General features: G+C 60.9%; 1 protein-coding gene across 2 annotated transcripts in view; it reads right to left on the bottom strand.

The window, feature by feature from the left end:
- POLD1 (DNA polymerase delta 1, catalytic subunit) overlaps positions 1 to 22081 on the bottom strand; it is a 53975-nt gene that overhangs the window by 20658 nt on the left and 11236 nt on the right. Inside the window, exons 8-17 of one of the 2 annotated variants that reach the window (XM_071801130.1) lie at positions 16882 to 17012; positions 15461 to 15496; positions 14806 to 14910; positions 12884 to 13024; positions 11002 to 11112; positions 8765 to 8956; positions 7799 to 7887; positions 7105 to 7221; positions 5057 to 5170; positions 1397 to 1544 (exon numbers count right to left, since the gene is read on the bottom strand). In XM_071801130.1, the coding sequence (XP_071657231.1) occupies positions 1397 to 1544; positions 5057 to 5170; positions 7105 to 7221; positions 7799 to 7887; positions 8765 to 8956; positions 11002 to 11112; positions 12884 to 13024; positions 14806 to 14910; positions 15461 to 15496; positions 16882 to 17012 (1184 nt within the window). Of the gene's footprint in view, positions 1 to 1396; positions 1545 to 5056; positions 5171 to 7104; positions 7222 to 7798; positions 7888 to 8764; positions 8957 to 11001; positions 11113 to 12883; positions 13025 to 14805; positions 14911 to 15460; positions 15497 to 16845; positions 17013 to 22081 lie in introns of both variants that reach the window. The other variant, XM_065859679.2, reaches the window with a different exon arrangement.

Below are 22081 nucleotides of genomic sequence, written 5' to 3'. Positions count from 1 at the left end.
TCTCTATGGGTCTCACCTGCGCTATGGGCAGGCAGGGCAGCCTCCCCGCCTGCACCCCGGTGAAGCTGTGGGGCTGTGGGTGTCTATGGTCTCTATGGTCTCAATGGGTCTCTATGGGTCTCTATGGTCTCAATGGGGGGATGTGTGTCTCTATGGGTCTCTATGGTCTCCATGGGTCTCTATGGGTCTCTATGGGTCGCTGTGGGTCGCTGTGGGTCTCACCTGCGATATGGGCAGGCAGGGCAGACTCCCCGCCTGCGCCCCGGTGAAGCCGTGGGGCTGTGGGTGTCTATGGTCTCTATGGGTCTCCATGGGTCTCTATGGTCTCAATGGGGGGATGTGTGTCTCTATGGGTCTCCATGGGTCTCTATGGTCTCTATGGGGGGATGTGTGTCTCTATGGGTCTCTATGGGTCAGTGGGTCTCTATGGGTCTCACCTGCGCTATGGGCAGGCAGGGCAGCCTCCCCGCCTGCGCCCCGGTGAAGCCGTGGGGCTGTGGGTGTCTATGGTCTCGATGGTCTCTATGGGTCTCTATGGTCTCTATGGGGGGCTGTGGGTGTCTATGGTCTCTATGGGTCTCTATGGTCTCTACGGGGGGATGTGGGTCGCTATGGGGCAGGTGTGGGTCGCTGTGGGTCTCACCTGCGATATGGGCAGGCAGGGCAGCCTCCCCGCCTGCGCCCCGGTGAAGCCGTGGGGCTGTGGGTGTCTATGGTCTCTATGGTCTCTATGGGTCTCTATGGTCTCTATGGGGGGATGTGTGTCTCTATGGGTCTCTATGGGTCGCTGTGGGTCTCTATGGGTCGCTGTGGGTCGCTGTGGGTCTCACCTGCGCTATGGGCAGGCAGGGCAGCCTCCCCGCCTGCGCCCCGGTGAAGCTGTGGGGCTGTGGGTGTCTATGGTCTCTGTGGTCTCTATGGGTCTCTATGGTCTCAATGGGGCGATGTGTGTCTCTATGGGTCTCTATGGTCTCCATGGGTCTCTATGGGTCTCTATGGGTCGCTGTGGGTCTCACCTGCGATATGGGCAGGCAGGGCAGCCTCCCCGCCTGCGCCCCGGTGAAGCCGTGGGGCTGTGGGTGTCTATGGTCTCTATGGGTCTCTATGGTCTCTACGGGGGGATGTGGGGCTGTGGGTGTCTATGGTCTCTATGGTCTCTATGGGTCTCTATGGTCTCTACGGGGGGATGTGGGTCGCTATGGGGCAGGTGTGGGTCGCTGTGGGTCTCACCTGCGCTATGGGCAGGCAGGGCAGCCTCCCCGCCTGCGCCCCAGTGAAGCTGTGGGGCTGTGGGTGTCTATGGTCTCTATGGTCTCTACGGTCTCTATGGGTCTCTATGGTCTCTATGGGGGGATGTGGGTCTCTATGGGTCTCTATGGGTCGCTGTGGGTCTCACCTGCGATATGGGCAGGCAGGGCAGCCTCCCCGCCTGCGCCCCGGTGAAGCCGTAGACCGAGTTGGCGCTGACCTTCAGCGCCTGCTGCCGCCCGTCCAGCACCTGGCGCCGGAACGGGTCCTGCTCCTGCTTGAGCTCAGCTTTCACCCTACGGACGGACAGACGGACACCGTGGGACACACGGACACCGTGGGACACACGGACACACGGGTCCTGCTCCTGCTTGAGCTCCGCCTTCACCCTACGGACGGACACACGGACACCGTGGGACACACGGACACAGACACACGGACACACGGGTCCTGCTCCTGCTTGAGCTCCGCCTTCACCCTACGGACGGACACACGGACACCGTGGGACACACGGACACAGACACACGGACACACGGGTCCTGCTCCTGCTTGAGCTCCGCCTTCACCCTACGGACGGACACACGGACACCGTGGGACACACGGACACAGACACACGGACACAGACACACGGACACACGGGTCCTGCTCCTGCTTGAGCTGCGCCTTCACCCTACGGACGGACACACGGACACCGTGGGACACACGGACACACGGGTCCTGCTCCTGCTTGAGCTGCGCCTTCACCCTACGGACGGACACACGGACACCGTGGGACACACGGACACAGACACACGGACACACGGGTCCTGCTCCTGCTTGAGCTCCGCCTTCACCCTACGGACGGACACACGGACACCGTGGGACACACGGACACACGGGTCCTGCTCCTGCTTGAGCTGCGCCTTCACCCTACGGACGGACACACGGACACCGTGGGACACACGGACACACGGGTCCTGCTCCTGCTTGAGCTCCGCCTTCACCCTACGGACGGACACACGGACACCGTGGGACACACGGACACAGACACACGGACACACGGGTCCTGCTCCTGCTTGAGCTCCGCCTTCACCCTACGGACGGACAGACGGACACCGTGGGACACACGGACACACGGGTCCTGCTCCTGCTTGAGCTCCGCCTTCACCCTACGGACGGACACACGGACACCGTGGGACACACGGACACCGTGGGACACACGGACACAGACACACGGACACACGGGTCCTGCTCCTGCTTGAGCTCCGCCTTCACCCTACGGACGGACACACAGACACCGTGGGACACACGGACACAGACACACGGACACAGACACACGGACACACGGGTCCTGCTCCTGCTTGAGCTCAGCTTTCACCCTACGGACGGACACACGGACACCGTGGGACACACGGACACAGACACACGGACACACGGGTCCTGCTCCTGCTTGAGCTGCGCCTTCACCCTACGGACGGACAGACGGACACCGTGGGACACACGGACACAGACACACGGACACACGGGTCCTGCTCCTGCTTGAGCTGCGCCTTCACCCTACGGACGGACACACGGACACCGTGGGACACACGGACACACAGACACACGGACACACGGACACAGGGGCTCTGTTCCTGCTTCAGCTCCACCTTCACCCTATGGACAGACGGACACACAACAGACGGACGGACAGACACACAGGGTCCTGTTCCCATTTCAGTTCCACCCTTACCCCGCAGGACACACGGACACATCGTGACAGACCCACAGTGACACACAGACCCACAGAGACCCACAGAGACCCATAGAGACCCCATAGAGACCCATAGAGACCCCATAGACCCCACAGAGACCCATAGAGACCCCACAGACCCCATAGACCCCATAGAGACCCCACAGACCCCATAGACCCCATAGAGACCCCATAGACCCCACAGAGACCCCATAGACCCCATAGAGACCCCCCAGACCCCATAGACCCCATAGAGACCCCATAGACCCCACAGAGACCCATAGAGACCCCACAGACCCCATAGACCCCATAGAGACCCCACAGACCCCATAGAGACCCCATAGACCCCATAGAGACCCCCCAGACCCCATAGACCCCATAGAGACCCATAGAGACCCCATAGAGACCCCACAGACCCCATAGAGACCCCACAGAGACCCATAGAGACCCCATAGACCCCCCAGAGACCCATAGAGACCCACAGAGACCCCATAGAGACCCCACAGACCCCATAGAGACCCCATAGACCCCACAGAGACCCATAGAGACCCATAGAGACCCCACAGACCCCATAGAGACCCCCCAGACCCCATAGAGACCCATAGAGACCCCATAGAGACCCCACAGACCCCATAGAGACCCCATAGACCCCACAGAGACCCCATAGAGACCCCCCAGACCCCACAGAGACCCATAGAGACCCACAGAGACCCCATAGAGACCCCCCAGACCCCACAGAGACCCATAGAGACCCACAGAGACCCCATAGAGACCCCACAGACCCCATAGAGACCCCACAGAGACCCATAGAGACCCCATAGACCCCCCACAGACCCCATAGAGACCCCATAGAGACCCCCAGCCCCTTGGGGGCCCCCAGAGCCCCCATGTCCCCTGCAATGTCCCCACAGCCCCAAGTCCCTGTGTCCCCTGTCCTCATGTCCCCCTGTCCCCATATCCCCATGTCCACCTGTCCCCATGTCCACCTGTCCCCATGTCCACCTGTCCCCATGTCCCCAGTGTCCCCATGTCCTCCCTGTCCCCCTGATCCCCAATGTCCCCCATATCTCCCTGTCCCAAATGTCCCCAACATCCCCCCATTGTCTCCCTGTCCCCATGTCCCCCCAGCATCCCCATATCCTCCCATTGTCCTCATGTCCCCATTGTCCCCCTGTCCCCGTATCCCCCATTGTCCCCCAGTCCCTGTGTCCCCATATCCCCCCATTGTCCCCATATCCCCCTGCTGTCCCCATGTCCCCTCATTGTCCCCCTGTCCCCACAATGTCCCCATTGTCCCCCTGTCCCTCCAATGTCCCCCTGTCCCCTATCCCCCCGATGTCCCCATATCCCCACAATGTCCCCCATCCCCCTGATGTCCCCATCCCCGATGTCCCCATTGTCCCCCCAATGTCCCCCTGTCCCCTCAATGTCCCCATCCCCTGATGTCCCCATTGTCCCCCTATCCCCCATCCCCCTGATGTCCCCATATCCCCACAATGTCCCCCATCCCTCCGATGTCCCCATTGTCCCCCTGTCCCCACAATGTCCCCATTGTCCCCCTGTCCCTCCAATGTCCCCCTGTCCCCCATCCCCCCGATGTCCCCATTGTCCCCATATCCCCACAATGTCCCCATTGTCCCCCTGTCCCTCCAATGTCCCCCTGTCCCCCATCCCCCCGATGTCCCCATATCCCCACCATGTCCCCCATCCCCCCGATGTCCCCATTGTCCCCATATCCCCACAATGTCCCCATTGTCCCCCTGTCCCCACAATGTCCCCCTGTCCCCCATCCCCCTGATGTCCCCATATCCCCACAATGTCCCCCATCCCCCCGATGTCCCCATCCCCAATGTCCCCATTGTCCCCATATCCCCACAATGTCCCCCATCCCCCTGATGTCCCCATCCCCAATGTCCCCATTGTCCCCATATCCCCACAATGTCCCCCATCCCCCTGATGTCCCCATCCCCAATGTCCCCATTGTCCCCATATCCCCACAATGTCCCCCATCCCCCTGATGTCCCCATCCCCAATGTCCCCATTGTCCCCATATCCCCACAATGTCCCCCATCCCCCCGATGTCCCCGATGTCCCCACCTGGCGCGTGCCCCCAGCAGCCCCTCCAGCACGCGGGGCAGCAGCCCCCGCCGCACGGACGGACGGACAAACAGCTCCCCGGTGGGGGTGCGCGTGACGTCATCGGGGGTCAGCCTGGGACAGGGGACACGGGGACACTGACCCCACTGACCCCAATGTCCCCCAGTGACCCCCAGTGTCCCCCAGTGCATCCCAATGCCCCCCAGCACATGGGGTGCAGGTGACATCCTCAGGGGACACCCAGGGGACACAGGGGGACATGGGGGGACAGACCGACCCCCAGTGACCCCCAATGCCCCCCAGTGTCCCCCAATGCCCCCCAGCACATGGGGTGCAGGTGACATCCTCAGGGGACACCCAGGGGACACAGGGGGACATGGGGGGACAGACCGACCCCCAGTGACCCCCAATGCCCCCCAGTGACCCCCAATGCCCCCCAGCCCATGGGGTGCATGTGACGTCATCGAGGGTCAGCCTGGGACAGGGGACACGGGGACACTGACACCAGTGACCCCAGTGACCCCAATGTCCCCCAGTGACCCCCAGTGCATCCCAGTGACCCCCAGTGCATCCCAATGCCCCCCAGCACATGGGGTGTGTGTGACGTCATCGAGAGTCAGCCTGGGACAGGGGACACGGGGACAGTGACCCCAATGTCCCCCAGTGACCCCCAATGCCCCCCAGTGACCCCCAATACATCCCAGTGACCCCCAGTGCATCCCAATGTCCCCCAGCACATGGGGTGCAGGTGACACCCTCGGGGGACACCCAGGGGACACAGGGGGACATGGGGGGACAGACCGACCCCCAGTGACCCCCAATGCCCCCCAGTGACCCCCAATGCCCCCCAGCCCATGGGGTGCGTGTGACGTCATCAAGGGTCAGCCTGGGACAGGGGACACGGGGACACTGACACCAGTGACCCCCAGTGTCCCCCAGTGCCCCCCAGCACATGGGGTGCAGGTGACACCCTCAGGGGACACCCAGGGAACATGGGGGGACAGACTGACCCCCAGTGCCCCCCAATTCCTCCCAGTTCCCCCCCAGCACATGGGGTGCATGTGACATCCTTGGGGGACACCCTGGGGACGGGGGGGGACAGACTGACCCCAGGGCCCCCCAGTACATCCCAGTATATCCCAGTGCCCACTGTGTCCCCAGTACCCACCCGGGGGGCAGCAGGGGGGTGCAGCACAGGTTGGGGGTGCAGCAGGGAGTGCAGCTCGGTTTGGGGGTGCAGTTCAGTTTGGGGGTGCAGCAGGGGGTGCAGCTCAGTTTGGGGGTGCAGCAGGGGGTGCAGCAGGTTTGGGGGTGCAGCAGGTTTGGGGGTGCAGCAGGGGCCTGTAGCTCGGTTTGGGGGTGCAGCAGGGGGGTGCAGCTCGGTTTGGGGGTGCAGCAGGGGCCTGTAGCTCGGTTTGGGGGTGCAGCAGGGGCCTGTAGCTCGGTTTGGGGGTGCAGCAGGGGGGTGCAGCTCGGTTTGGGGGTGCAGCAGGTTTGGGGGTGCAGCAGGGGCCTGTAGCTCGGTTTGGGGGTGCAGCAGGGGGGTGCAGCTCGGTTTGGGGGTGCAGCAGGGGCCTGTAGCTCGGTTTGGGGGTGCAGCAGGGGCCTGTAGCTCGGTTTGGGGGTGCAGCAGGGGGTGCAGCTCAGTTTGGGGGTGCAGCAGGGGCCTGTAGCTCGGTTTGGGGGTGCAGCAGGGGGGTGCAGCTCAGTTTGGGGGTGCAGCAGGGGGTGCAGCTCAGTTTGGGGGTGCAGCAGGGGGTGCAGCTCTGTTTGGGGGTGCAGCAGGTTGGGGTACCCACCCGAAGCGCTGCAGCCCCCCGGGGGGCAGCAGGGTGGTGTAGCACAGGTTGGGGGTGCAGCAGGTTTGGGGGTGCAGCAGGGGCCTGTAGCTCGGTTTGGGGGTGCAGCAGGGGGGTGCAGCTCGGTTTGGGGGTGCAGCAGGGGCCTGTAGCTCAGTTTGGGGGTGCAGCAGGGGGGTGCAGCTCGGTTTGGGGGTGCAGCAGGGGGTGCAGCTCGGTTTGGGGGTGCAGCAGGTTTGGGGTACCCACCCGAAGCGCTGCAGCCCCCCGGGGGGCAGCAGGGTGGTGTAGCACAGGTTGTGCGCCATCATGATGGACGGGTACAGGGACGAGAAGTCCAAGGTCACGATGGGGGTGTCGTAGTAGCTGCGGGGGGCAGGGGTCAAGGTGAGGTCAAGGTCAGGTCAAGGGGGGCACAGGGGGCATCTTGAGGGGGCACATGGGGGGGTCACGGGGCAAAATGGGGGTCACAGAGGGACATGCGGGGTCATGAGGGTCATGGGGGTCACAGGGGTCATAGGGACATGGGGGGACATGGGGTCACAGGGACATGGGGGACATGGGGATCAGAGGGGTCATGGAGGTCACAGAGGAACATGGGGGTCACAAGGGGACATGGGGGTCAGAGGGGTCATGGGGGTCACATGGGGACATGAGGACATGGGGGGTCACAGGGGGACATGGGGGTCAGAGGGGTCATATGGACATGGGGGGTCATGAGGGTCACAGGGACATGGGGGGACATGGGGTCATGGGGGTCATGAGGGTCACAGGGGGACATGGGGGTCAGAGGGGTCATGGGGGTCACATGGGGACATGAGGACATGGGGGGTCACAGGGGGACATGGGGGGGGGTAAAATGGGGGTCAGGGGTCTCAGGGGGACCTGGGGGTCCCAAGGGACAGTTGGGGGGTCCCAGGGGGCTTTGGGGGGTCCCACTCACCCCTTGTTGGGTTCGATGACGGTGGCCCCCTCGTAATCCTCCCCCCCCTCGGACCGAACCACCGGCATCAGCAGATCCTCAGCCATGGCCTGGGGGACAGGGACACCTGTGACCCCCCTGGGGACACCGACCCCCCCCGACCCCCCATTGACCCCCCTGGGGACACCGACCCCCCTGACCCCCCCATTGACCCCCCTGGGGACACCGACCCCCCCGACCCCCCCATTGACCCCCCTGGGGACACCGACCCCCCTGACCCCCCATTGACCCCCCTGGGGACACCGACCCCCCCTGACCCCCCCATTGACCCCCCTGGGGACACCGACCCCCCCTGACCCCTCATTGACCCCCCTGGGGACACCGACCCCCCCCGACCCCCTGTCCCCCCCCCCCTGATGGCCCCATGTCCCCCTATCCCCATGACCCCATTGTCCCATGTCCCCCCATCCCCATTGTCCCATGTCCCCCTATGTCCCTTTGTCTGTCCCCATTGTCCCATGTCCCCAAATCTCCATGTCCCCATTGTCCTTATGTCCCCATATACCTATATCCCCATGTCCCCCCATGTCCCCATATCCCTGTGTCCCCTATGTCCCCCCATGTCCCCATATGTCCCCATACACCCATATTCCCCTATGTCCCTTTGTTCCCATACCCCCTGTCCCCATATCCCCACGTCCCATATCCCCACGTCCCCCTGTCCCTATTGTCCCATGTCCCCATATCCCCCTGTCCTTCTATGTCCCCACATGTCCCCATTGTCCCATATCCCTATATCCCCCTGTCCCCCCATGTCCCTATAACCCCATATCCCCCTGTCCCCATATCCCTATGGCCCCTTGTCCTCCCCTGTCCCCATTGTCCCATGTCCCCATACCCCCACATCCCCATATCCCCCTATGTCCCCTTGTCCCCCAATGTCCCCATACCCCCATTGTCCCCGTATGTCCCCCAATGTCCCCTGACCTGTCTGAGCAGCTGTGACACGACCTTGACCTGTTGTCCCCGGGCCAGCAGGTAGCGCAGGGGGACGCCGGTGACGCGGGCCATCTCCACCTGGGTCACCAGCACCATCAGCCGCTCCAGCAGCCGCAGCGGCAGGAACGCGTCCTTCAGGCAGTACACGGCCAGGCGGCGCCGGGTGACGTCCGAGCCGTTCTGGGGACACGGGGACACAGGGGACATTGGGGGCGATGGGGGCAGTGGGGGCAATGGGGGCAATGGGGACACTGGGGGCAATGGGGACAATGGGGGCATTGGGGACAGTGGGGACAGTGGGGACATGGGGGGCATTGGGGACATGGGGACACAGGAACGCGTCCTTCAGGCAGTACACGGCCAGGCGGCGCCGGGTGACGTCCGAGCCGTTCTGGGGACACGGGGACACGGGGGACATTGGGGGCGATGGGGACACTGGGAGCAATGGGGACAATGGGGACACTGGGGGCAATGGGGACAATGGGGGCATTGGGGCATTGGGGACAGTGGGGACATGGGGGGCATTGGGGACATGGGGACACAGGAACGCGTCCTTCAGGCAGTACACGGCCAGGCGGCGCCGGGTGATGTCTGAGCCGTTCTGGGGACACGGGGATATTGGGGACATTGGGGGCAATGGGGACATTGGGGGCAATGGGGGCAACGGGGACACTGGGGGCAATGGGGACAATGAGGGCATTGGGGCATTGGGGACAGTGGGGACATGGGGGGCATTGGGGACATGGGGGGCATTGGGGACATGGGGACACAGGAACGCGTCCTTCAGGCAGTACACGGCCAGGCGGCGCCGGGTGACGTCCGAGCCGTTCTGGGGACACGGGGACACAGGGGACATTGGGGGCGATGGGGACACTGGGGGCGATGGGGACACTGGGGGCAATGGGGACGATGGGGGCAATGGGGGCAATGGGGGTATGGGGATAATGGGGACAATGGGGACATTGGGGACAATGGGGGCAATGGGGACAATGGGGGCAATGGGGGTAATGGGGGCAATGGGGGTAATGGGGACATTGGGGACGATGGGGACATTGGGGGCAATGGGGGCAATGGGGACAATGGGGGTAATGGGGGTAATGGGGACATTGGGGACGATGGGGACAATGGGGGCAATGGGGGCAATGGGGGCAATGGGGACAATGGGGACAATGGGGGTAATGGGGACATTGGGGATGATGGGGACAATGGGGGCAATGGGGACAATGGGGGCAATGGGGGTAATGGGGGTATGGGGATAATGGGGACAATGGGGACAATGAGGGCATCGGGGACACAAGGGGGACATGCAGGGACATGTTGGGGACATGGGATGGACATGGACGGATATGGGGACATGGGGGACATGGAGGGGACACCGGGGGATATGGGGAACACAGGGGGGACATTGGGGACATGGCGGGGGTTACATTGGGGACACATGGGGGACATGGGGGGACACACAGGGGACACAGCAGAGACACGGGATGGACATGGAGGGGACACATGGGGGACACGGGGGGATATGGGGACATGGGGGGATATGGGGGGACATTGGGGACACTTGTGGGACACATGGGATGGAGATGGAGGGACAGAGGGGGAGATGGGGGGACACAGGGGGCCATGGGGGGACACTGGGGACCCGTTGGGGACATTGGGGACCCGTTAGGGCCATGGGGGGACATTGGGGACCCGTTGGGGACATGGGGGGACACTGGGGACCCGTTGGGGCCATGGGGGGACACTGGGGACCTCTTGGGGACATTGGGGACCTGTTGGGGCCATGGGGGGAGATTGGGGACCCGTTGGGGACATTGGGGGACATTGGGGACCCGCTGGGGACATCAGGGACCCGTTGGGGCCATGGGGGACCCGCTGGGGACATTGGGGACCCGTTGGGGACATGGGGGACCCATTGGGGCCATGGGGGGACATTGGGGACCCGTTGGGGACACTGGGGACCCGCTGGGGACATGGGGGACCCATTGGGGCCATGGAGGGACATTGGGGACCCGTTGGGGCCATGGGTGACCCGCTGGGGACATGGGGGGACATTGGGGACCCGTTGGGGACACTGGGGACCCGCTGGGGACATTGGGGACCCGTTGGGGACACTGGGGACCCGCTGGGGACATTGGGGACCCGTTGGGGACACTGGGGACCCGCTGGGGACATGGGGGGACACTGGGGACCCGTTGGGGACACTGGGGACCCGCTGGGGACACCTGCAGGTCGGTGATGATCCCGGGGGCCACGTCCTCCTTCTGCTCCCCCAGGAAATGGGCGCTGACGGCGTTGAGGCTGTAGGAGCGCAGCTTGTGCTCCCGCAGCAGAACCTGGCGAAACGGGGCCAAAACGGGCTGAAACGCCCCGAAATACAGACCGGGCGCCCCGAAACACCCCCGGAGCGCCCCGAAACACCCCAGAACACCCCAAAACCGCACCAAAACACCCCAAAACTGCACCAGAAGGGACCAAAATGGAGCCAAACAGGCCCTGAGGCCTCAGGAGCGCAGCTGGGGCTCCCCCAGCAAAACCTGGCAAAATTGGGCAAAAATGGGCTAAAACAGCCAAAAATACAGACGGGGCGCCCCGAAATACCCCGGAGCACCCCGAAACACCCCAGAACACCCCAAAACCGCACCAAAACACCCCAAAACTGCACCAGAAGGGACCAAAATGGCCCAAAACTGCACCAAAATGGAGCCAAAGAGGCCCTGAGGCCTCAGGAGCGCAGCTGGGGCTCCCCCAGCAGAACCTGGCAAAATGGGCAAAAACGGGCTAAAACAGCCAAAAATACAGACGGGGCGCCCCGAAATACCCCGGAGCACCCCGAAACACCCCAGAACACCCCAAAACTGCACCAAAAGGGACCAAAATGGCCCAAAACTGCACCAAAATGGCCCAAAACTGCACCAAAATGGAGCCAAACAGGCCCTGAGGCCTCAGGAGCGCAGCTGGGGCTCCCCCAGCAAAACCTGGCAAAATGGGCAAAAATGCCCCAAAATACCAACAAAACAGCCCAAAATACAAACAAAACACCCCAAAATGTCCCCAGGATACCCCAAAATAGCCCCAAACTGCACCAAAAGGGACCAAAACTGCACCAAAAGGGACCAAAACTGCACCAAAATGGAGCCAAACAGGCCCTGAGGCCTCAGGAGCGCAGCTGGGGCTCCCCCAGCAGAACCTGGCAAAATGGGCAAAAATGGGCTAAAACAGCCAAAAATACAGACGGGGCGCCCCGAAATACCCCGGAGCACCCCGAAACACCCCAAAAATGCCCCCCAGCCCCATAGCTGCCCCATAACCCCCATGTACCCCACAACCCCCAATCACCCCATAACCCCCATGACCCCCATGTACCCCATAACCCCCAATCACCCCATAACCCCCATGTATCCTATGACCCCCATAACCCCCACGACCCCATAACCCCTATGACCCCCACGCACCCATAACCCCCACGCACCCATAACCCCCATGCACCCATAACCCCCATGTACCCATAACCCCCATAACCCCCACGTACCCATAACCCCCATGTACCCCAATCACGCCATGACCTCCCCAGCCCCACAGCCGCCCCACACCTGCAGCAGGTCCAGGACCACCCTCCCGTCCATGGGCACGGCCTTCCCCCATAACCCCATGTACCCATAACCCCCATGTACCCCATAACCCCCATGACCCCCATGTACCCCATAACCCCCATGTACCCCATAACCCCCATGACCCCCATGTACCCCATAACCCCCATGTACCCATAACCCCCATGTACCCCATAACCCCCATGTACCCATAACCCCCATAACCCCCATGACCCCCATGTACCCCATAACCCCCATGTACCCCATAACCCCCAATCACCCCCATAACCCCCATGTACCCCATAACCCCCAATCACGCCATGACCTCCCCAGCCCCACAGCCGCCCCACAGCCGCCCCACACCTGCAGCAGGTCCAGGACCACCCTCCCGTCCATGGGCACCGCTTTCCCCCATAACCCCCATGTACCCCATAACCCCCATGTACCCCATAACCCCCACGTACCCCATAACCCCCAATGACCCCATGACCTCCCCAGCCCCACAGCCGCCCCACACCTGCAGCAGGTCCAGGACCACCCTCCCGTCCATGGGCACGGCCTTCCCCTCGCGCCGGCCCAGCTGCCGCGACTGGAACGCGGCCTCGCGGATGCGGCAGCGGCGCCCGCGGATGCGCCCGAGCAGCGGGAACGACGGCACCTGGGGGGCAGAGCCATGGGGGGCGCTTGGGGGGCTGGGGGGCGCTTGGGGGGCTGGGTAGGGGGAGGTTTGGGGGGGTTTGGGGGGGTTTTTGGGGGGTTATGGGGCAGGGTGGTGCCCATGGATGGGAGGGTTGTCATGGATGTGCTGCAGGTCTATGGGGCTGGGGGGGATCTGTGGGGCTGGAAGGGATCTATGGGGGTCACTGGGGGTCTGGGGGAGACCCTGGAGGAGGTTCAGGGGGGTTATGGGGGGTGGTACATGGGGGTTATGGGGGTTATGGGGTGGTACAGGGGGTTTATGGGGGGTTGTACGTGGGGGTTATGGGGCGGTACAGGGGGGTTATGGGGGTTATGGGGCGGTACAGGGGGTTTATGGGGGGTTGTACGTGGGGGTTATGGGGCGGTACAGGGGGGTTATGGGGGGTTGTACGTGGGGGTTATGGGGGTTATGGGGTGGTACAGGGGGGTTATGGGTGGTTGTACATGGGGGTTATGGGGCAGTACAGGGGGTTATGGGGGGTTGTATGTGGGGGTTATGGGGGTTATGGGGCGGTACAAGAGGGTTATAGGGGGTTATGGGGCAGGGTGGTGCCCATGGACGGGAGGGTCGTCATGGATGTGCTGCAGGACTGGGGGGCTATGGGGGATCTATGGGGCTGGGGGGTCACTGGGGGCAGGTTATGGGTCGCTATGGGGCAGGCTATGGGTCTCACCTTCAACACCTCCACCCTGTGCAGCAGGTCGGGCAGGGCTGGGGAATGGGGATCAGGTTTGGGGTCTCTGTGGGGTGGGTTATGGGTGTCTGTGGGTCGGGTTATGGGTCTCTATGGGTCGCTATGGGGCAGCTATGGGGCAGAGCTCACCTTGAGCACCTTGGCCCTCTGCAGCAGGTAGGGGAGGGCTGGGGAATGGGGATCAGGTTTGGGGTCTCTGTGGGTGGGTTATGGGTGTCTGTGGGTCGGGTTATGGGTCGCTATGGGGCAGCTATGGGGCAGCTATGGGGCAGAGCTCACCTTGAGCACCTCGGCCCTCTGCAGCAGGTAGGGGAGGGTTGGGGAATGGGGATCAGGTTTGGGGTCTCTGTGGGTGGGTTATGGGTGTCTGTGGGTCGGGTTATGGGTCTCTATGGGTCGCTATGGGGCAGCTATGGGGCAGAGCTCACCTTGAGCACCTCGGCCCTCTGCAGCAGGTAGGGGAGGGCTGGGGAATGGGGATCAGGTTGGGGGTCACTGTGGGTCTCTGTGGGTGGGTTATGGGTGTCTGTGGGTCGGGTTATGGGTCTCTATGGGTCGCTATGGGGCAGCTATGGGGCAGAGCTCACCTTGAGCACCTCGGCCCTCTGCAGCAGGTAGGGGAGGGCTGGGGAATGGGGATCAGGTTTGGGGTCTCTGTGGGTGGGTTATGGGTGTCTGTGGGTCGGGTTATGGGTCGCTATGGGGCAGCTATGGGGCAGCTATGGGGCAGAGCTCACCTTGAGCACCTCGGCCCTCTGCAGCAGGTAGGGGAGGGTTGGGGAATGGGGATCAGGTTTGGGGTCTCTGTGGGTGGGTTATGGGTGTCTGTGGGTCGGGTTATGGGTCTCTATGGGTCGCTATGGGGCAGCTATGGGGCAGAGCTCACCTTGAGCACCTCGGCCCTCTGCAGCAGGTAGGGGAGGGCTGGGGAATGGGGATCAGGTTGGGGGTCACTGTGGGTCTCTGTGGGTGGGTTATGGGTGTCTGTGGGTCGGGTTATGGGTCTCTATGGGTCGCTATGGGGCAGCTATGGGGCAGAGCTCACCTTGAGCACCTCGGCCCTCTGCAGCAGGTAGGGGAGGTCGAAGTTCTGGATGTTGTACCCGGTGATGATGTCGGGATCCACCAGGCGCACAAACTCGGCCCAGGACTGGGGGACAGATGGGGGTCAGGGGACCCCGAAACCACCACGGACCCCCCTAAACCCCCATAGACCCCCACAGACCCCCCCAGACCTCAGAGACCCCCACAGACCCCACACAGACCCCCACAGACCCCCCAAATCCCCATAGACACCCACAGACCCCATAGACCCCCCCAAATCCCCATAGACCTCCATAGACCCCCCAAACCCCCAGAGAACTCCCATAGACCCCCCCAAACCCCCAGAGATCCCCCCAATCCCCACAGACCCTCATAGACCCCCCCAAACCCCCATAGATCCCCACAGACCCCATAGACCCCCAGCCCAATAGCTGCCCCATATCTGCAGCAGGTCCTGTTCAGTCTGGAAGCTGCACACCTGTGCCCCATAGCCCCATAGACACCCCATAGCCCCATAGACCCCCCCCAGACCCCCCAGCCCCATAGATCGCCCCCTATCTCACCTGCAGCAGGTCCTGCTCATTCTGGAAGCTGCACACCTGAGCCCCATAGACCCCCCAGCCCCATAGATCGCCCCATAGCTCCCCCTATCTCACCTGCAGCAGGTCCTGCTCATTCTGGAAGCTGCACACCTGAGCCCCATAGACCCCCCAGCCCCATAGATCGCCCCATAGCTCCCCCTATCTCACCTGCAGCAGGTCCTGCTCAGTCTGGAAGCTGCACACCTGTGCCCCATAGACCCCCCAGCCCCATAGATCGCCCCATAGCTCCCCCTATCTCACCTGCAGCAGGTCCTGCTCGGTCTGGAAGCTGCACACCTGAGCCCCATAGACCCCCCAGCCCCATAGATCGCCCCATAGCTCCCCCTATCTCACCTGCAGCAGGTCCTGCTCGGTCTGGAAGCTGCACACCTGAGCCCCACAGACCCCCCAGCCCCATAGATCGCCCCATAGCTCCCCCTATCTCACCTGCAGCAGGTCCTGCTCATTCTGGAAGCTGCACACCTGAGCCCCATAGACCCCCCAGCCCCATAGATCGCCCCCTATCTCACCTGGAGCAGGTCCTGCTCATTCTGGAAGCTGCACACCTGTGCCCCATAGACCCCCCAGCCCCATAGATCGCCCCATAGCTCCCCCTATCTCACCTGCAGCAGGTCCTGCTTGGTCTGGAAGCTGCACACCTGTGCCCCATAGACCCCCCAGCCCCATAGATCGCCCCATAGCTCCCCCTATCTCACCTGCAGCAGGTCCTGCTCAGTCTGGAAGCTGCACACCTGAGCCCCATAGACCCCCCAGCCCCATAGATCGCCCCATAGCTCCCCCTATCTCACCTGCAGCAGGTCCTGCTCAGTCTGGAAGCTGCACACCTGAGCCCCATAGACCCCCCAGCCCCATAGCTCACCCCATAGCTCCCCCCATCTCACCTGCAGCAGGTCCTGCTCGGTCTGGAAGCTGCACACCTGAGCCCCACAGACCCCCCAGCCCCATAGATCGCCCCATAGCTCCCCCTATCTCACCTGCAGCAGGTCCTGGTCGGTCTGGAAGCTGCACACCTGAGCCCCACAGACCCCCCAGCCCCATAGATCGCCCCATAGCTCCCCCTATCTCACCTGCAGCAGGTCCTGCTCAGTCTGGAAGCTGCACACCTGAGCCCCACAGACCCCCCAGCCCCATAGATCGCCCCATAGCTCCCCCTATCTCACCTGCAGCAGGTCCTGCTCGGTCTGGAAGCTGCACACCTGAGCCCCATAGACCCCCCAGCCCCATAGATCGCCCCATAGCTCCCCCTATCTCACCTGCAGCAGGTCCTGCTCAGTCTGGAAGCTGCACACCTGAGCCCCATAGACCCCCCAGCCCCATAGATCGCCCCATAGCTCCCCCTATCTCACCTGCAGCAGGTCCTGCTCGGTCTGGAAGCTGCACACCTGAGCCCCATAGACCCCCCAGCCCCATAGATCGCCCCATAGCTCCCCCTATCTCACCTGCAGCAGGTCCTGCTCGGTCTGGAAGCTGCACACCTGAGCCCCCGCTATGGGGCTGCAGGTCCCCAGCGTCAGCACCACGCGCACGAAGGGTTCGGGGTCCCCCTGGCGCTGCACCAGGGCCCCCACCGTGATCACGGGGTCCTGCTCGGCCTCGGGGAACACGCCTGGGGGGGCACGGGGTCAGGGACACCCCAAAACCCCCCCGAACCCCAATAACCCCCCATAGACACCAATAACCCCCCCGAACCCCAATAACCCCCCATAGACACCAATAACCCCCCTGAACCCCAATAACCCCCCATAGACACCAATAACCCCCTATAGACACCAATAACCCCCCTGAACCCCAATAACCCCCCATAGACACCAATAACCCCCTATAGACACCAATAACCCCCCTGAACCCCAATAACCCCCCATAGACACCAATAACCCCCCTGAACCCCAATAACCCCCCATAGACACCAATAACCCCCCATAGACACCAATAACCCCCCCGAACCCCAATAACCCCCCATAGACACCAATAACCCCCCTGAACCCCAATAACCCCCTATAGACACCAATAACCCCCACGAACCCCAATAACCCCCTATAGACACCAATAACCCCCCTGAACCCCAATAACCCCCTATAGACACCAATAACCCCCCCGAACCCCAATAACCCCCTATAGACACCAATAACCCCCCTGAACCCCAATAACCCCCTATAGACACCAATAACCCCCACGAACCCCAATAACCCCCTATAGACACCAATAACCCCCCCGAACCCCAATAACCCCCTATAGACACCAATAACCCCCCCGAACCCCAATAACCCCCTATAGACACCAATAACCCCCCTGAACCCCAATAACCCCCTATAGACACCAATAACCCCCCCGAACCCCAATAACCCCCTATAGACACCAATAACCCCCCTGAACCCCAATAACCCCCTATAGACACCAATAACCCCCCCGAACCCCAATAACCCCCTATAGACACCAATAACCCCCCCGAACCCCAATAACCCCCTATAGACACCAATAACCCCCCCGAACCCCAATAACCCCCTATAGACACCAATAACCCCCACGAACCCCAATAACCCCCTATAGACACCAATAACCCCCCCGAACCCCAATAACCCCCTATAGACACCAATAACCCCCACGAACCCCAATAACCCCCCATAGACACCAATAACCCCCCTGAACCCCAATAACCCCCCATAGACACCAATAACCCCCTGAACCCCAATAACCCCCCATAGACACCAATAACCCCCCCGAACCCCAATAACCCCCCATAGACACCAATAACCCCCCTGAACCCCAATAACCCCCCATAGACACCAATAACCCCCCATAGACACCAATAACCCCCCTGAACCCCAATAACCCCCTATAGACACCAATAACCCCCTGAACCCCAATAACCCCCTATAGACACCAATAACCCCCCTGAACCCCAATAACCCCCCATAGACACCAATAACCCCCCATAGACACCAATAACCCCCCTGAACCCCAATAACCCCCCATAGACACCAATAACCCCCCATAGACACCAATAACCCCCTGAACCCCAATAACCCCCCATAGACACCAATAACCCCCCTGAACCCCAATAACCCCCCATAGACACCAATAACCCCCTATAGACACCAATAACCCCCCCAAACCCCAATAACCCCCTATAGACACCAATAACCCCCCCGAACCCCAATAACCCCCCATAGACACCAATAACCCCCTGAACCCCAATAACCCCCCATAGACACCAATAACCCCCCTGAACCCCAACACCCCCCATAGACACCAATAACCCCCCTGAACCCCAATAACCCCCTATAGACACCAATAACCCCCCTGAACCCCAATAACCCCCCATAGACACCAATAACCCCCTATAGACACCAATAACCCCCCTGAACCCCAATAACCCCCCATAGACACCAATAACCCCCCTGAACCCCAATAACCCCCTATAGACACCAATAACCCCCCTGAACCCCAATAACCCCCATAGACACCAATAACCCCCCCGAACCCCAATAACCCCCCATAGACACCAATAACCCCCTATAGACACCAATAACCCCCCTGAACCCCAATAACCCCCATAGACACCAATAACCCCCCCGAACCCCAATAACCCCCCATAGACACCAATAACCCCCCTGAACCCCAATAAGCCCTATAGACACCAATAACCCCCCTGAACCCCAATAACCCCCCATAGACACCAATAACCCCCTGAACCCCAATAACCCCCCATAGACACCAATAACCCCCCTGAACCCCAATAACCCCCCATAGACACCAATAACCCCCCATAGACACCAATAACCCCCTATAGACACCAATAACCCCCCTGAACCCCAATAACCCCCCATAGACACCAATAACCCCCCCGAACCCCAATAACCCCCTATAGACACCAATAACCCCCCCAAACCCCAATAACCCCCTATAGACACCAATAACCCCCCCGAACCCCAATAACCCCCCATAGACACCAATAACCCCCCCAAACCCCAATAACCCCCTATAGACACCAATAACCCCCCCGAACCCCAATAACCCCCCATAGACACCAATAACCCCTCTGAACCCCAATAACCCCCTATAGACACCAATAACCCCCCTGAACCCCAATAACCCCCTATAGACACCAATAACCCCCCCAAACCCCAATAACCCCCTATAGACACCAATAACCCCCCCGAACCCCAATAACCCCCCATAGACACCAATAACCCCCCTGAACCCCAATAACCCCCCATAGACACCAATAACCCCCCTGAACCCCAATAACCCCCCATAGACACCAATAACCCCCCTGAACCCCAATAACCCCCTATAGACACCAATAACCCCCCCGAACCCCAATAACCCCCCATAGACACCAATAACCCCCCTGAACCCCAATAACCCCCCATAGACACCAATAACCCCCCCAAACCCCAATAACCCCCTATAGACACCAATAACCCCCCCGAACCCCAATAACCCCCCATAGACACCAATAACCCCCCCGAACCCCAATAACCCCCCATAGACACCAATAACCCCCCATAGACACCAATAACCCCCTATAGACACCAATAACCCCCCCAAACCCCAATAACCCCCTATAGACACCAATAACCCCCCCGAACCCCAATAACCCCCTATAGACACCAATAACCCCCCTGAACCCCAATAAGCCCTATAGACACCAATAACCCCCCTGAACCCCAATAACCCCCCATAGACACCAATAACCCCCTATAGACACCAATAACCCCCCTGAACCCCAATAACCCCCCATAGACACCAATAACCCCCTATAGACACCAATAACCCCCCTGAACCCCAATAACCCCCCATAGACACCAATAACCCACCTGAACCCCAATAAACCCCCATAGACACCAATAACCCCCCCGAACCCCAATAACCCCCTATAGACACCAATAACCCCCCTGAACCCCAATAACCCCCCATAGACACCAATAACCCCCTATAGACACCAATAACCCCCCTGAACCCCAATAACCCCCTATAGACACCAATAACCCCCCTGAACCCCAATAACCCCCCATAGACACCAATAACCCCCCTGAACCCCAATAACCCCCTATAGACACCAATAACCCCCTATAGACACCAATAACCCCCCTGAACCCCAATAACCCCCATAGACACCAATAACCCCCCCGAACCCCAATAACCCCTATAGACACCAATAACCCCCCTGAACCCCAACACCCCCCATAGACACCAATAACCCCCCCGAACCCCAATAACCCCCTATAGACACCAATAACCCCCTATAGACACCAATAACCCCTCTGAACCCCAATAACCCCCTATAGACACCAATAACCCCCCCGAACCCCAATAACCCCTATAGACACCAATAACCCCCCTGAACCCCAATAACCCCCATAGACACCAATAACCCCCTATAGACACCAATAACCCCCCCGAACCCCAATAACCCCCCATAGACACCAATAACCCCCTATAGACACCAATAACCCCCCTGAACCCCAATAACCCCCTATAGACACCAATAACCCCCCCGAACCCCAATAACCCCCCATAGACACCAATAACCCCCCTGAACCCCAATAAGCCCTATAGACACCAATAACCCCCCTGAACCCCAATAACCCCCCATAGACACCAATAACCCCCTGAACCCCAATAACCCCCCATAGACACCAATAACCCCCCTGAACCCCAATAACCCCCCATAGACACCAATAACCCCCTATAGACACCAATAACCCCCCTGAACCCCAATAACCCCCTATAGACACCAATAACCCCTCTGAACCCCAATAACCCCCTATAGACACCAATAACCCCCCTGAACCCCAATAACCCCCTATAGACACCAATAACCCCCCCAAACCCCAATAACCCCCTATAGACACCAATAACCCCCCCGAACCCCAATAACCCCCCATAGACACCAATAACCCCCCTGAACCCCAATAACCCCCTATAGACACCAATAACCCCCCCAAACCCCAATAACCCCCTATAGACACCAATAACCCCCCCGAACCCCAATAACCCCCCATAGACACCAATAACCCCCCTGAACCCCAATAACCCCCCATAGACACCAATAACCCCCCGAACCCCAATAACCCCCCATAGACACCAATAACCCCCCTGAACCCCAATAACCCCCTATAGACACCAATAACCCCCCCGAACCCCAATAACCCCCCATAGACACCAATAACCCCCCTGAACCCCAATAACCCCCCATAGACACCAATAACCCCCCCAAACCCCAATAACCCCCTATAGACACCAATAACCTCCCGAACCCCAATAACCCCCCATAGACACCAATAACCCCCCCGAACCCCAATAACCCCCCATAGACACCAATAACCCCCCATAGACACCAATAACCCCCTATAGACACCAATAACCCCCCCAAACCCCAATAACCCCCTATAGACACCAATAACCCCCCCGAACCCCAATAACCCCCCATAGACACCAATAACCCCCTGAACCCCAATAACCCCCCATAGACACCAATAACCCCCCTGAACCCCAACACCCCCCATAGACACCAATAACCCCCCTGAACCCCAATAACCCCCTATAGACACCAATAACCCCCTATAGACACCAATAACCCCCCTGAACCCCAATAACCCCCCATAGACACCAATAACCCACCTGAACCCCAATAACCCCCCATAGACACCAATAACCCCCCCGAACCCC

This window comes from Patagioenas fasciata, chromosome 35, assembly GCF_037038585.1.
Source record: "Patagioenas fasciata isolate bPatFas1 chromosome 35, bPatFas1.hap1, whole genome shotgun sequence".
In the NCBI taxonomy this organism is placed as follows: Eukaryota; Metazoa; Chordata; class Aves; order Columbiformes; family Columbidae; genus Patagioenas; species Patagioenas fasciata.
This window is presented reverse-complemented; position numbering and strand designations above follow the sequence as displayed.